The sequence below is a fragment of the Diaporthe citri genome (assembly GCF_014595645.1).
Source record: "Diaporthe citri strain NFHF-8-4 chromosome Unknown scaffold_16, whole genome shotgun sequence".
In the NCBI taxonomy this organism is placed as follows: domain Eukaryota; kingdom Fungi; phylum Ascomycota; class Sordariomycetes; order Diaporthales; family Diaporthaceae; genus Diaporthe; species Diaporthe citri.
Genome location: NW_025064861.1, coordinates 380,159 through 399,414, shown reverse-complemented (window position 1 = coordinate 399,414; position 19,256 = coordinate 380,159). Strand labels below are relative to the sequence as shown.

At 13.8% G+C, this 19,256-nt stretch overlaps 1 protein-coding gene across 1 annotated transcript; it reads right to left on the bottom strand.

Annotated features, from left to right (window-relative positions):
• Positions 1-14,399: 14,399 nt before the first annotated feature.
• Positions 14,400-14,615, bottom strand: INS49_005306 (uncharacterized protein; the record flags this gene model as incomplete). Its single annotated transcript, XM_043166087.1, has 2 exons — positions 14,400-14,510; positions 14,574-14,615. The coding sequence occupies 2 exons, from the start codon at positions 14,613-14,615 to the stop codon at positions 14,400-14,402; spliced, it is 153 nt and encodes a 50-aa protein (XP_043017346.1).
• Positions 14,616-19,256: the final 4,641 nt, after the last annotated feature.

The following is a 19,256-nucleotide window of genomic DNA, read 5'->3' as shown; positions in this document are numbered from 1 at the left end:
CATTAATTAATATTAAATTTAATTAATTTCTTTATATTAAATAAGTATTAAACTTAATATAAACTTAATAATATTATAAACATTAATTATAAGGTAATATTAGCTATTTAATAATGAATTAAATTAATTACTTTAAATTAATAAAATTAATAAAAAAATAAAGAATTAAAAATAATTAATATTAATATTTTATTTATTTATTAACTTTAAAGTAATATTAAAATTAAATAAAGTTAAATAAAAGCTAAGAAAGTATTTTATTTATTAATATATTTTATTTATTAATAAATTATATTATTTATAATAATTAAGTTAATTATAAATATAATATTTAACTTTACTTATTAAAATTATTATAATATTAATATTTTTAGCTTTTATTATTTAAAATTTATAATAAATAAATATATATAAATTTATAGCTTTATTCTTTTTCTTTTATATAAAAAGAAATTAACCTTTCTTTATATTATTTTTTAAATAACTTACTTTATAAGAAATATTTTCCCTTTTATTTTTTTAAGCTTTATTTCTTTTTAATTTACTTAATAAAAAACCTTATATAAATAGCTATCTTTAAGCTTATAAATAAAGCATAAAATTACTTATTATACTTTATTTTATTAATAAGTAATTATAAAAAATCTTTTTAAGTAATTAAAATATTTATATAATAATTATATTTAAGGCTATTATATTTATTATTAAGTGTTTAAATTATAAAATAAAAGTTTTCTTATTATATAAGTTTTTTATATTGTTAAATAAATTAAATTAAGATAAAAACTTAATTATATATTAAAAAAGCTATTTTAAATAAATAAAAATCTTAATAAATTATTTATAAATTAAATAATTTATTAATTAAAAATAATAATTATAATTTATTATAAAGAAAAATAATTTTAAAATTTTAAAATTTTAAACTTAAAAAAATAAGATTTAAGCATATTTTAATAATTTTTAATTAATTATAAATAGCTAATAATAAAAGCATTAAATTACTTGAAAAACTTTAATTTCCTTTTATTTTAAAATAATTTAAAATTCTTTTTTAAAATTTATATAAATATTAAAGCTAACTTTTAAAAAGATTATAAGCTAAGATAATTAAATATAAATAATTATATTTAAAAGTTAAAAATTAATTAATACTTAAAAAACTTACTTTTTTTATATATAATAAAAGTAATTAAATAAGTAATAATTATTATAAAGTAATTAAGATAAACTTTAATAATTTAATTTAATTAACTTGATACTTTTTAAGCTTAATAATTAAATAAATAAGGAATTTTAAATTAAATAATAAATTAATAATCTTTTATTAATTTATAATAATATAACTTTTATATTTTAATGATTTAAAGTTAAATAAATATAATATTTTAATATATTAATAATATTAACTATTAATATTAATAATAACTTAAATAATTAATTAATACAATAAATATTAAACAAAAATAATTTTAATAATAATAAACTTATTAATTTAAGTTTAAAAATAATTAAGTAAGATAATTTTAAATTTAAAGAATTATTATTAATAAAAGCTAATTTTATTAATATAATATTAAAATCTTTTATTAATATTAATATTATTAAATATTTTAAATAAAATTACCTTAATTATTTTATAGAAATTTATTATTAATATAAGGTTATTATAATAAATTAACTTAATAAAAATACTTTATTTAATTATAATAAAATTTATAATAATAAGTATAATTATAAGCATATTATAAGGAAATAATAATATTAAGTATAATAAGCATTATAATTAATTAACATTAAAGCATTAATAAGCAAAAATTATATATAATAATATATAATTACCCTTAAATAATTTATAGCTAAAGAAAGGTTTTGCAACTTATAATTATAATCCTTCTTTTCTTTATATACTTAATATAAATATAATTAATTAATTATTAATAAATATATATTAACTTAGTTAATATTAATTAATAATTACTTATAAATAATTATAAATAATAAAGTAAATAAGTAATATATTTATATTATTATTAATTAAATTATAATATTTATATTAAATAATTAATATAAATAAGTAATATATTTATATTATTATTAATTAAATTATAATATTTATATTAAATAATTAATATTAATATTATAAAGATAAGTAATTATTAATAATAAAACTTTACTTAATTAAGTATTAATAATTATATTATAATTAAATTTAATAAAAAGAAATTAATAATATTTTAACTTTTTTATTATAAAAATTTAACTTATTAATTATATAATATATTTTATTATATAATTAATGCTAAAAATGCTTATAATTACTTTACTTTAATATAAATAATACTTTATATTTACTTAAATTAATAAATATTTTTTTAATTAATATTCTTTTATTATATAATTAATACTTTCTTTTTATACTTTAAAATAACCTTAATATATTCTTTAAATTACTTATTTTTTTTATTATATATAAATTATTTAAATAGTTTAATAACTTAATAAGATAATTAAGTTTAATAATAATGTTAAAGAAATACCTTTAAATATTAATAATATTTTTATATAAAAACTTTAATTATTTTTTAATTTTAATAAAAGATTTTAAAATTAATAAATTAATTTTAATTATTAAGATAAATAATATATTTAATTAAGTAAATATTATTATTTTTAAATTTATAAAGGAAATAATACAATATTAAAATATAAAGAATAATTTACTTTAATGCTTTATAAAAAACTTTACTATTTAAAATATAATAATATTTAAAAAGTTAATAATTATTTAAAATTTTAAAACATTCCTTTAAAAAAAATTAATATTAAAAAAAAGCATTATTTATATATAATAAATATTCTTTATAATAAGAAAAGAAATTATATAAGGTAATTAATATATATAATTTCTTTAAGCTTTATATTTAATAGCTTTAACTTTAAAAATTAAAAATAATAAGTATTTAAAAAATATTTATTATTTAAAAAATTTAAAAAATCTTAGCTTTTAATATAATTTTATTATTTATAACTTTTTTCCCCCTTAAAACTTAAAGTAATTATTTTCTTTTATTAAAAGTAATAAAGAAATTTAAAGGCTTTAATTTTTTAATGTTTTATTATTTATAAAATTAAAATAAAGGTTAATTTAATTAATTTTCTTATAATAAATATTATAATTATTATTTTATAAAAAGAAAACCATTAATTAATTAAATATAATGATTTCCTTAAAATATAAAGAAATATTATTTTAATAAAAATTAAATTTATTAAAATATTTAAAATGTTTATAATTTAAAAAATAATTTAAAAGTATTTTCTTAAAGGAATTAATAAAAACTTTATATTTAATATTATTATTTATTATAATATTAAAACCTTTATAATTTTATAATTTATATAAAAACTTATTTCCTAAAAAAATAATAAATAACTTTCTTAATATTAATAATAATACATAATTTAATAAAATATAAAATAAAAATAAAAATTAAGATAATAAATTATATAATTTATTAAATAATAAATATTAAACTTAAATAATTTTATATAATATTTTCTTTAATTTTAAAAGAATATATTAAAATTTATTATATTTATTATATTAATATAAGTTATTTTATTTATAATATATATTTAAAACTTTAAGCTTATTTTAATATAAAGATTAATTATTAATAATACTTTTATAATTAAATCTTAATTATATTTAATAAAATATATATTAACTTAAAACATATTAATAAATATTTTTAAAAAGTTTTTATTATAATATTTAATAAATTATAATTATATTAATAAGTATTTAATATACTTTATTAAGAAAATAATATTTTATAAATAATAATTATTAATATTTATATAAATATATTAAAACTTTAATATATATTTTTTAATTTTAAGTATTTATATAAATTATTATTTTTAAAACTAAAACTTTTTTAAACTTAATTTTTAATATAATTTTAATTAATATTATAATAATTTTAAATAAAGTAATTTTAATTATAATAATTTAAATAATAATAGCTTTTATTTTTAAAATTATTATTATTATAATAATTATTAAAGTATTTTTAAAAATAAAAAATATTATATTTATAATAAAATTAATTATATTATATTTCTTATAAAATATAAAAAGCTTAATATAAAAATTATTTTTAATAAAAAGGAAAATAATTATAAAAATAATATAATATATTATTAAATTATTATAAGTAATACTTTTTTTATTATTTCTTTTTAAAAAATATAATTATTAGGAAAAATAATATTAATAAAAGTAAAGAAAATATAATATTTATTTTTATTTTTTTAATTTATCTTAATTAAAAAATATTATTCTTTATATAAATATTATAATTTTATTTATAATATAATATAAATAATATTTTATGCTTTAATATAAAAACTCTTTTTTATTTAATTTAATACGTTATAAATAAAAAAAGTATTTATTAAATTTAATAAAGAATTATAAGCTTTATTTTTAAAAATAATAATAATGAAAATTATAATTAATTTAATTACCTTTTATATTATTAATAAATATATTCTTTTTTTATTTTATATAAGAAATATAAATAAATTATATATATATTTATAAAGTATAATAAATAAATTAATTTAATAATAATTAAATAGCTTTAAAAACTTTTTTAATTATTTAAAAATAAAAATACTTATAATATGTTTTATATATTCTTATTATATTTTTTATTAATAAATTATTATAATTATATTAATATTTTAAATATTTATTAATTAAATATCTTAATTATTTTTAAAAAGATATTAAATATAATATAAAGATAAAAACTTTAAAAATTAGTATAAAGTTTTATTATTATTAATAATATTATAATTTTAATTTATAAAATTTTAAGTTTATTTTAAAAAATAATTATAACTTTAATTATAAAATTATTATTAATATTATATTTTTTTAAAAAATAAGCTTATTTATTATATTATTAAGTTTATAATAATATTTTAAATAACTTAATCTTTTAAATTACTTTTAATTAAAAATATATAAAAAATACTTTATAAATATTAAATTAACATTTATTTTAACCTTTTTAATTAATTTCTTTATATTATTAATATAAATATTATATTTATTAAATTTTAAAAAATAAAATAAATAATAAAAATTACTTATAAATAAATTTTTATAAAAGCTTATTAATTTATTAATAAAGTTAAATATTATTATACTTTTTTTAATAAGTATTTAATATTTTATATATTAAGTTAATTATTATTTATATAAAAAAGGTTATTTTATAAATAATATTTATAGCTTTTAAGTAATTATTTTTATATTACTTATTTTTAAAGCTTATTTATATCTTATAAAAAACTTACTTTTTACTTTTTTAATATAAAAATAAGTTAAAATTCTTAAAATAATAATAAAAACCCTAAGGAAAATAAATCTTAAATAATAAATAAATATAGTTTTTAATACTTATAATAAACTTAATATTATAAAAATTGTTAATTTATTATTATAAAGTAATATAAAAATATAATTAAAAAAATAAATAATAAAGCTTATATAAACTTCTTATTAATAATAATTATAACCTTATATTAAATTCTTTTAATAATTTAATAATTTTTTAATTTATAATAATATAGCTATATTATTATAATAAAATAAAAGATATTATAATTTAAACTTTATAATTAAATAATAATTTATAATATATTATATATTTTAAATTAAATCTTAAATATATACTTAAATCCTTCAAAATTAAAGCAATAAGGATAATCTTTAAAAACAAAAAATAAGTTAAAAACTTTTATTAAGATATTTTTAATATAAATATTTATAATTTAAATATTTCTTAATTAAAAGATTATTATATAATATAGATATAATAATTATAATCTTATATTAAAGCTTTAATAAAATAATATAATTATTATATTTAAAACTTTATTTAAGAACTTTAATTATAAGAAAATATATAATAATATATAGCTTTTTAAGTTTTAAGTAATATATAAAATTAAAAGTAAAATTAAAAAACCTTATAAAAAATTATACCTTATAATAGCTAATTATAATAATTATAAAAAAAAAAAATTCTTATTTAATTTTTTATTATTTAATAATTAAGTTAGTATCTTTTAATTACTTTAATATTTTTTTAAATAAAAAATATATATAAACTTTAAAATATTATTTAAATTTATTTATAATTAAAGTTAAAGCTTAAATATATAATACTTATAAAGTTATTATTAAAAATTTATAATAAATATTCTTTTAATATAATTATATATATTATTAATTCTTTATATAATATTATTATAAAGAATTAAATATAATTATTTTTATTTATAATTTATATTTTCTTATCTTAAATAATAATATAAATAAATAATATTCTTTTTACTATTTTTTTAATATTTTTAATAATAAAAAAAAGAAGATTAAAATAATAAATATTTAATATAAATTAAAAATTATACTTATTTATAATATAATATTTAATTTTAATAAAATAAAAATTATTATTATAAATAATAATAATATTAACATATATTAAAAAAGATAAAATATTAAAATTATTTTTATATAAATAATATTTCTTAATTAAAGATAATAATATATTAAATAATAAATATATAATACTTACTTAACCTTTATTTATTAATTAAAGGTAATATTTAATTTATTTATAATTATTTAAATTATTAATTTAAATAAAGAAAACTATATTAAGTTAAATAAAAAACTTTAATAATAAATTAATAATTTTAAATATAATATATAATATATATTACTTAACTTAATTATAATTAAGCTATTTATTTTTATTAATAATTTTTTTATTAATAATTAAGATTTTAATTAATAAATTAACTTTATTATTATTATAATTAATAAAACTTAAAATAAAAGTATTATAAAATTAAATATATTTAATAATATTATTTATTAATTTTTTATTAAATATAAAAAAGTTACTTAAAGTATTCTTATTTTTAAAATTTATAATATAATTTATAATTTTAATATAAATCTTATTTTAATATTAACTTTATATTAAATTATTACTTATTTTAATATTAATATTATTTCCTTAATAATTTATATTAATTTATACTTATTATATAAATATTTAATTAAGCTTAATATAATTATAAAATAATATCTTATAATTAACTTAATAATATTTTAATAATTATATAAAAAGTATAAAATTTAATAAATTTAATAAATGCCTTTATAAAGGGAATATTAAATAAAACTTTTAAGTAATTTATATATATAAATAAAATTATAATTAAAATATAAAGTTATATTAATTAAGAGTAGTTACTTACTTAAATAAAAAAAAATATAATAAGTTAATATAATTATAATAATATTATAAAGAAAAGATTATTAAAATAATTAAGTTTTTATAATTATTAATAAAAGTATATTAAATTAATAAAACTTTAATTCCCTTTTATTAATTATTTATAAATTACTTTATAAAATAATATAATTAATCAACTTTTATTTATATTCCTTTTAAGGGTAATACTTTATATTTAAGATTTTAATAATAATATTTATATATTAAGAATTTTACCCATAAAGGTAATAATATAAGCTATTTCCTTTATAAATATTTAATTTACTAACTTATATTTAATAAGTATTTTTAATTAAATTTTATAATTTAATACTTATATATTAATTTTTTATATATTTTTATTTATTAATTTAATTAATATTAAATAATTTCTTAATAATTCTTTATATTTAACTTTTCTTCTTTATAATTAATTAATCTTTATTTAATTATAAATATTAAGTATAATTAAGCTTAAGTTAAATTAAATTAAGGTATATTATAAGTTAAAAATAAAATAATATTATTATTAATTTAAGGGTTTAATTTAATTTTTATTTAACTTAAGCATTATAAATAATAAAAATATAAGTTTATAAAATGCATTATAAATAAAATATTAATATAATAATTATAATAATTTATACTTTATAAATTAACGTAATTAAAATATTTTAATATATATTTATAAACTCCTTACTTAAAACTTTAATATTAATTATATAGGAAAGATTAAATACTTCCTTAACATTAACCACAAGCAATTAAAGGATGAAAGTATATTTATTCATTAAACTTATTATATAAAATAAATGCTGGAGAAGTTTTACATACAGGACGTACATTTAATCTCTACTTTAACGGAACTAGGAATATTAACAAGGCTTTATCTTAAAGTTAATAAAGTTGTAATTAATAAAGCTAAATATGCCTATTAATTATAAGTTAAATTACTTATTTACCTAATGATTAAGACTAAACCTAACTTTGCAAAGTTAATGGGAGTACTTAGGAAATTTAATTTTAACCTAAATTAAAAGCATGCAATTTCGCTTAATTAAATGTAAAAGTATATTAAATATTCCATAAACTACGAAATACTATATTAAAAGATTAGCGATTTGGAAATCTTTGCAAATAGCAGCTATAACGACAACCCAAAGGACTTAAAGTTAATTGGAGGCTAAATAATGATGCTTAGAAAGAGAGCTATCTCCTAATCTTTAAGGAGAAGCGCACCTATTTCTATTTCCTTATATAAGGCAAAGTATAAGTTAGCCTTTAATGTAGTTTAAGAGGCAATTTAGGTTAGGAACTTCTTAATAAAGATTAAACTTAAAGAGGAACTTAACGTAAAGGATGGCGTAATCCTTAAGATAAATAGCGAGTTAGTAATTAGGCTTGCAAAAAAGCCTAAGTATTACATAAAGACTAAGCATATATACACTAAATACTACTTTATTTAAAAAGCTCTTTAAATTAAATAAGTTAAAGTTTAATAAGTATTTACTTAGGAAATGGTAGCGGATAGATTGATAAAACCATTAGCTTGCTTAGCATTTAAAGACTTTTGCAAGAAGCTTAGTATAGGAAGGCTGATTAATAATAATAATAATGGTAATAATATTTAGGAAATGATCTTTAAGAGTGGTAATATTGGAAAAAGGAGCTTTTAAATATTTTTAAAATATCTTAAAGTATGCCTGAAAAGGAATAGGCTCTAGAATGAAAGCCTGGAGAATAAAAGGACCTACTTTGTACTTAAGGACTGGCTATTTAAGCCAAAGGGAAGGAAGAGATATAATCAGCAGGCCGCATCCTATTAATAAATTAAATCTTAACATTTCAATAAGTTATAAATTAAAGAAACTTATAATTATTAATTATATACTTTAATAAAATAATTAATCTTTAATTCCTTAATAATAACTTAAATTATTTAATATATTTACCTTTTATAAGTACTTAATATAATTAAATAAATATATATCTTTAATTACCTTTAACTAATTTAATTAATTAATATTTTAAATTTAATGGTTTTAAGTTTAATTTAACTTCTTTTCTTATATACTTTTTAAAGGCATATATTAATTACTTAATTAAAGATTATTAACATAGTTATAAGCATATTATAAGGGGATAATAGCATTAAATATAATAAGCATTATAAGTAATTAGCATTAAAGCATTGGCAAGCAAGGGTTATATATGGCAGCATATAACCACCCCTAGATAGTTTATAGTTAAAAGGAGGTTCTGCAGCTTATAGCCATAACCCTTCTTCCTTTTATATAGCTAATTTAAATATAACCAATTTGCTATTAATAAATATACATTAACTTAGCTAATATTAACCTTAAAAAGAATAAATTTAAAAAGTTAATAAAATAATTTAATAATTAAATAATATAAAAAAATTAAAAACTTTAATAAAATTAAATAATAAATATATATTCTTTATAAAAAAATATTTAAATTAACTTAATAATAAACTAAATAAGATAAAGCTATTAATTTAAATAATTATTATTAATATTATTATTTTAAATAAAAAAAGAAATAATAAGATATTTACTTAATTTAAAGAAATATTATAAAGGATAATATAATTATTTATTATTATTATTATTAAAGGTATTTATATAAAATAATATTTTATATTATAAGGAATTTATAAAAATAAGATTTGGCCGCATGGCACACTAGTTATGCGTCTGGCTTCTTTCTATGGAGAGCATAGGTTTAAACCCTGCCGCGGCCGCCAAGACTTTTTTTAGGAATTTTCCCCTTAACTACGCTATAACGAATCGCAGCTTGCCTACCCGCAACCCCCTTAGCTAAAAAAGGGGCCCATGCCTAGGGCCTTAAAAACCCTACCAAAACTAACGGAAATAAGTACCTAAAGAGAGCCTTAGGCCCTTAAAACCTTAAGCTAGCAGCGCCTTAAAATGCACCTTATAAAAAGGCCCCCTTGCAAGGGGCCTTTAAAAATTAACTAATAAATAGGCTTTATTATAAGCCTTAATTAGCCTTATTAAAAGCTTTATATTAATAAAGGCAGCTTTATAACTCCGCATTAAAGCAACTATAGCCCTTAATAAGAAAGTAATAACCCTTTATTAAATAATTACAAGAAATCTACTTATAAAAAGCGGCCCTTATTAAGATTAGGATTAAAAGAAAGGATTACTAGGAAAGAAAAGTAAAAAAGGGCTTTATAAATCTTAAGAGAGGTTAAGGGAAAAGCTCCTAATTAAAGAAATTAAGAGGCGTATTAATTTTCATCCAACTCCAAAGCACGGTTTTTCCAATATGGGTGAATTTGCAAAGGGACCGCATGCTAATTGGCAAGCTCTATATATATATATATATATATATTGTAGCTTTACGTGAATAGAATATTATTATTATTATTATTATAAAAATAAGATTTTAATTTAAATTTAAAAATAATAATATATAAAATATTATAATAATGTTTAATATCTTAATAATTACTTAATATAAAAATAGAAAAAATATTACTTATTATATTTATAAATTACTTATTTATTATTATAATAAAAGTATAAATAATAATTAAGTTTTAAAATATATAGCTCTTTATTAAAGAAATAATAGCTTTAAAGGTAAACTTTTAATTATAATTAATAAAGTATTATTTAATTATTTTATAAAAATTAATATAATATATTCTTTTTAATATTTACTGTTAATATCTTTATTTATAATTTTAAAAATAAATAACTTAATTTCTTAATTAATTATTTTTATTTAAAAAATAAGGAATCTTTAATTTTTTTTAAAATAAAGCTTAATTAATTAAGTTAAAGTTAATAAATTTAAAATTAAATAATATAAATAAGTAATATATTTTTAAAATAATTTTATAAAAATATTAATAATATAATTAAGTAACTTAAATTAAAGTAAATATATATAAAGAAAGTTATTAATATAAATATAATTATATAAGCTTTAAATCTTATTTTATTATTTAAATAATTTTAAATTTTTATAAAATAAAATAAAATAAGATTTTATAAACCTTATTATTATTCTTAATTTATTAATAATATAATTTTTTAATATATTTAAAAAGTTTACATAAAATAAAATTATTATAATAAGATTTATATTAATTAATTATCTTATAAATTATATTTAAGTATTATAAAATATTAATAAAGTTATTTAAATAAATAAAAAAGTTATTATTAATAATTATAATTAAATTTAATATATATTTTTAATTATGTTTTATTTAAATAAAAACATAATCTTTATAAAATTACTAAATATATAAATAATTTAAACGTTTTTTTAAATATAAAAATAATTTATAAAAAAAGATAAATTATATTTTATAATTAAATAAATAATAAATAAATATATAATTAATATAACCATTTTTTTTATTAATTTATTTTAAAAAAATATAAAATTAATTATTTTTAACTTTTATTAATATAAATATTATAATAAATATTATTAATATTTTTATTTATAATAAATTTCCCCTTTTAAATATAAGTATATTTATTTCTTTTAATATATATTATAATATTAAGATTAATATTATAAATATAATAAAAATAAATATATATATTATAAAATAATAAAATAAAATTATATTTTTTATTATTAATTAAGAAAATATTAATTATAAAGTATTTTTAAATATATTATTCTTTAATTAAATAAAAATATTATTTATTTATATTTTAAATTAATTAATTTAAATAAGTTTTAATTTAAAAAAGTAAAATGTATAAATAAAGTTAGCTTTAATTATTTATTTTAAAAAATTAATTAATTAAGAAAATAATTATTAATATTAAGGAAAAATAATTAGTTATTAATAATAAATATATTTTTAAATAAATATTAAATATATTAAAATTAAATAATATTTTTAATTTATTTATTAATAATTTTAAATTATAAATAAAGAATTAATAAAGTTATATAATTAAAAGTTTAATAAAGATAAAAATTAATATAAATATAATATTTATTAATTAATATATAAATAAGTAAGAAAAGCTTAAGAAAGATTAATTAATTAAGGAATTTAAAAGATTGTTTAATTAATTAATATTATATATAAAATTATTAAATTAAAAGTTAAATTAATAAATAACTTTAAACTTAATAATATAATACTTTAAAGGGTAATTAATTAAAAAGCCTTATAATTATAAAAAGCAAGATTTATATAAAAATAAATATTATTTAATAAATGTGGGAATAGTATGTATGGGCATTACGTGCAGCGTGCCCATGCAGTGGGTGTGCTGCAGGCAATGCATAGATTTGGAGGTGCAAGGTTTAGATTAGTCTTATCGATAGCAGCTGCCAGCCGGTGCTAGCCGGCTGCTAGCTGGCGGTTACGTGCCCCGTGCATGGACCATTATAGCTAGCCTATAGCTAGATGGGGGAAGGCTGCAGCTTCGCTGCAACCTACCCTTTATATATTATAGCTGAATTAATTATATACTCTATTTATCTATTACCAACTATATGGAAGCTAAATCAATATTAATTAGTGCTTGCTTGGCAAGCATAAATAATTAGGTATTAAAGAGATAAATTTCATCCCTTAAAAGCTTATTTGCTTATAATAATTCCGTTAAGGGACTTTATGCTAATGATAATATTATAAGCTGCTAAAACCCTTAACTAAGCATTAAAAACTAGTTTATAGTAATAATACTCGATTTTTAATTGCGTTTATTAACGCAGATTATTAATAATGATGATTATAAAAAGCTTTAATTAAAAAGCCTTCCTTAATATATCCTTAAGCAATTATAACCTTCCTTAATTATTAAAAGCCTTTTCATAATACCCTTAATTATTAAATAAATTAATAATAAGCTTTACTTAATTTTATTTAATTTATGGTAAACGCTTAACTTTTAAGTAAAATTAATTAGTTTATGGTAAATGCCCAACTTTTAATTATGTTACCCTCGCATTCTTAGCTTTCCTCGCAATACCCTTAATTGCCAACACCTTTGCTTGTAATTAATATGTTGAAAAGCCCTCCTCGCAATACCCTTAAGAAGCCCTTGCTTGGCACCCTTAAGAAGCCCTCGCTTAGCACCCTTAAGAAGCCCTCGTTTGGCACCCTTAAGAAGCCCTCTTTTGCAATTAATGCCCCTTAGGGCACTTACTTAACGCCCTAGGCCCTCCAACCCTTTAAAAAGACCCCTGAACACTTAATAAAGCATAAGGCGCTTAAACACTTTAAAGTATTGGCAAATAATGTTTCTTTTGGGTGATTTGCGTACTTGATTGGCACGCTTAATTAAAATACTTTAAAGTGTTGGCAAAAGAAGCGATTCTCTTAGCCAGTTTAAAACCGTTAAGGGGACTAGTTAAGATTTACTGTTGGTTTAGCTATATAAATGACTTAATTAAACCTTTAAGATATTTACCTTTTAATGATAGTTAACGTTTAATTAATAATTTAATTAATAAGCATAATCTTCCCTTTTCTCAACGCCCTTTTTATTAACACCCTTTAATAAGATCTTAAGCATAAATTGCCTTAGAATTAATAAAGGTTAGTTTGTCAAGTAATAATAGCATTTAAGCGCTACTACTTGCGGATAAATAGTTTAAAAGCTAATCATTAATCTATAAGCATAGCAAAAGAACATTCTCTTCCCTTCCCCTTTGCCTCACGATTAACTATCTTAAGATCTACCCTAATAACAACGGCAATAACCTTAACAGCAATAATGCCTACCATTAGCCGCAAAAGAGCCCCTGCCCCCTAGCCATTCAACCCTCCTTAAAACCCTCCAAAAGCAACCACCTTTAAGCGCTATTTATAGGCATTTATAAATCCCTAAGTTATAATAACAAAGTCATTCATGGAAGCCATAAGCACGCAGCATGAGAACACTATTTATTAATAATATAACTTAACATTTAAGTTAAAGCGCAAGCTAAAGGTATATATCTTTAATGCCTATCGCAATAAGTTGGTAAGCAATGCTAACAACGCTAATAATCTCAACACTCCTCCTTAGCCAACTCCTCCTCAACAACCTCCTTATCAGCAGCCTCCTCATCAGCAGCCTCCTTCTTAACAAGCTCCTCCTTAGCAGCTTCCTCCTTAATAGCCTTAAAGGCAATCATAGCCTTCTTTGCAGCTAGCTCATCCTTAGCAAGTCACTTCTCATTAACCTCCTCCTTAACCAACTCCTCCTTAATAGCCTCCTCCCCCATAAGGCTATTAAGCATACTAATGGGAATACCCCTTCATATCATCTAATTAGTTGCATTATGCATATAAAATACCAAAATCACTAAAACTTTAATGGTATTAGCAATTATCGCTATCGCCATAGCCTTAAGGGAAGCCAAGCATATAATAGCAATAGCCACTACCAGCTTAAACTCAATTTATCCCTTAGGCACCTTAGCCAACTTAATAATAAAAAAAAAAAAAAAAAGAAGCTGTTAAAGTGACAATCAACCAATCAAAGCACGGCATTTAAATACTCTAGAGTTTTAAAGTGTTAGCAATTAAATAATTTAATTAAGTAATTTAAGCAACTTAAATACTCGCACTTAAACATACTTATACTTAAACACTTGCATTTAAATACTTATACTTAACCCATTAAAGCAATGGCCATAGGGCACTTAACCCATTATAGCCCTCTAAAAAACAAGATATTTACATTAATTAAGCAATTTAATTAGCTAAGCAATGATTTAAAGGAAAAGCATGATTTTAAAGCATATGCACGCATATATATAAAAGACTGCTAATATAAGAATAATATATATAGGTATTATATATAGCGTGCCTATATAGTAAGTGCGCTATAGGCAATGCATAAATTTAAAAGTATAAGGTTTAAACTAATCTTATTAATAGTAGCTGCCAGGTAATGCTAGCTGGCTGCCAGCTAGCGGTTACATACCCCGCGCACAAATTACCATAGCTAGCTTATAGCTAGACGAGGAAAGGCTGCAGCTTCGCTGCAACCTACCCTCCACACACCATAGCCGAATTAATTACACACTCTATTTATCTATTACCAACCATATAGAAGCCAAACCAATAATAAATATAATAAATAAATAAAACTTAAATTTTTAATAATATTATTTAAATTATAATTTATTCAAGAAAAGAATGGTATTTAAGAATAATTATAAAAAAATTATATTTTAATATTTATTTATTAATTATAAATTAATAATAATATAAAAATAAAATTATATAAGCATTATTATTTTAAAAATTATATTATCTTAAGAAATATAAATAATATTATATAAATTTTATTAATTAAAAAGTATTTTAATTTTATATATATTATAAAATAAAATAATTTAAATATTTAAAAGAAAATTAATTAAAAGATATTAAAGGAATTAAATTTATTTTATTAAAATTAATAGTTTTTAATTATAAAAAAAGATAATATATTTTAATTTATTAATAATATATAAAAATATAATAAGTTTATAATTAAAAATGCATTTATTTTACTTTTAATTAATTAAATTTTAAAAAAGTTTCTTATATATTTAATATTTTTATTATTTAATTACTTTTTTAAAATATAATTAAATTAAATTATAAAAAAAAATATAATAACTTTTATAATGCTTTTAAAATTATATTAATTAAGTTTATTATTTAAAAAAATAATAAATTTAATTATTTATATTATAAATATTATAATATAATTATTATATAATATTTTATTATTTATTTATAAAGTATTTCTTAATATTATTATAATAAAACGATTATAATTACTTATAATAACTTAAAAGTATTAAGTTTATTTAAAATTAAAAAATTATAATTAAGTATATTAAGAATTTTAATTAAGTTTTTTTAAATATAAAGCTAGCTAATTTTATTATATTAATAATTAAATTAAATTAATATAAAAAGCATATTAATATTATTAAGTATATTTATAAAATTAATAAATAATTTCTTTAAAATAATAAAATTAATAAAATTTAAGATTAAACTTAATATTTATATTTAAAAAATATAAAATTCTTTTTAAATTTTATTTATTATTATAATTATTAAATATATAAATTTATAATTATTATTTACTTAATAATCTTTAAAAGAAAAGTATAATATTTTAATAAATAAAATATAAGTAAAGGATTATAAAAGAGTTAATTGAGCTTTTATTAATAAAATTAATTTTTAATAATATTAATTATAATTTTATAATAAGAAAAATAATTTTAATAATTAATATAAGCCTTATATAATAAGAAGATATATTTATAAAAGAAATTTTAAGTTATTAAAAATTAGCTAAATTTAATTATAATATTTAAATATTTATAGAAATTAAGTATAATATTATAAAAAGAAATATTAAATAATTTTTATAATAATAAAAAGAAAGAGAAATTATTTATTTAATTAATAATTTATATTAAAAATAAATATTTATATATTTATTACTTAAATTAATAAAGAAATATTTAATATACTTAAAGCTTTAATTACTTATTATATTAATATTATTAAGTTATTTAACTTTTATATATATTTATAATTATTAAATTTATAAATTTATAATAATAACTTTAATAATAACTTAAATAATTAATATAATATATTAATTAATAAACTTATTATTTAATCTTAAATTTATGTACTTATAACTTTTAAATTAATATATAAATTATTTATTATATAATATAATTTTATATTATTTTAATCTTACTTAAGTATAATAATTTAAATTTAAGGCTTTTAAGTATTAAATTATTAATAAAATTTTATAATTTAAAGAAAAATAATATTTAATTAAATATAAAGTTATTAATAATTTAAAATTAAAAACTTTATATTATTAATAATAATAAATTAATATAAAATATTATAATAATAAAAAATAAAATCTTAATGTAATTTATTATTAAATAATTAATATTACCTTATAATTAATTATTATAATATTATTTAATTTTTATTAACTTTAATATTTATTTAATATAAAAAAGTTAATAAAATTTAATATTAATTAATATTAATTACTTTTAATTCTTTATTTTTATTTATTTTTTTTAATTTAATATAAATAATATAAATATAATATAATTAAAAGTTATTAAAATTTATATAAAATAGCTTTTTTAATATTAAATATATCTTAATTTTATATATTAATTTTATTTTAATTTACTTATTTAAATATTTAATGCATTAAAAATTAATAAATATAATATATTTTCTTTATTTAAAGTAAATTTTAATTATTTAAATAAAATAATATATAATTATTAATTATTTCTTAAGTAATATATATCTTTTTTTAAAAAATAAATTATATATTATAAAATAAATTAATAATATTTTTATAATAATATATATATATATATTAATTAATATAAACTTAATTAAATTAAAGAATAAATAATTATTTAATATATAATTAAGTAAAATATTAAAAAAATTCTTTTAAAACTTTTTAATATAAAACATATTATTAACTTTTTATTAATATTATTTAATATTAATATTATTAATAAATATATAATCTAACTTAAAATTAAATTTAATTATTTTTATAATTATTAAAATGCTTTTTATAAAGATTTAAAAATTATAAAAAATTAATTTAAGCTATTTTAAAATATAATAATTAAATATAATATTATAATTAATAACTTATATATCTTTAATAAAATTAATTTTATAATATATATAATGATTATATTAATAATTATTATATATTTTAATAAATAAAAAAAAGTTAAATTAATTTAACTTAATAATTAAAAATTAAATATAATTATTAAATATATTAATATAATAAATTAATATATTTTATAATTTATAATTATTTAAAATACTTATTATTTTATAAGTTAAATTATAAAGTTAAGATTTTTATAAAATTAAATTATTAAACTTATTTTAAATAAATAAGTAAATAATAATATTAATTTAAAATAAATTTAATATTTTAATAAATATATTAAGTAATAAATAATAAATATATATTAAATATTAATAATAAATAATTATAAAAGCTATATATTAATTAAGTTTAATTAATATTATAAAAATAATAAAATTATTTTTATTAATATATTATTATATTTTTTCTTTATTTACTTTAATTATTAAATATTATATTATATTTATTTTTAAAATATATATATAATAATTAAATTAACCTTTTTATTTAAGCCTTTATTAATTATATTATTAAGTTTAAATTCTTTTTTATATTTATAATAGCTTATAATAAAACTTTTATAAAAAATAATATTTAATTTATATTTAAAAAGGTTAAAATTTTACTTTAAAATTTAAATTTTATTATTTCTTTTTTTTTTTTCCTTAATATTAAAAGTTTTAAAAATTATTTAATGCTTAATAAATGATTAATTAATTAAATTATATTAAAAATAAAATCTTTATTTATTAAAAAAGCTGCCTTATATTAATTATAAAGCTTATTAATAAATTAATAAAGAAGATATAAGCTATAATATATTTAATTATTTTTATAAGTAAATTTATATATTTTAAATATTAATATAATATTTATTAAATATTAAAGGGCTAAAAAAACTTAAATATAGCTTAAAAAGGTACTTATTATTAAGAAACTTTAAGCTTTTATATAAGAAAAATAAAAGGAAAAATATGTAATGGGCTTAGGCTATTGCCCAAGCCTTATATAGTGTGGCTAGATAATCTAAGGGAGCTTGGATTATTACGTACCTTTTGGTTTAAATGGTTGCTGTTTTGCAGCTTATAGAAGAAGGCGCTAGCCAGCCTGCAGCCCCTTTAAGGCCGAGCCTATAACAAAGTAATTAATTAATAAAATAAGTAATAATATTAAGAAAGCAATT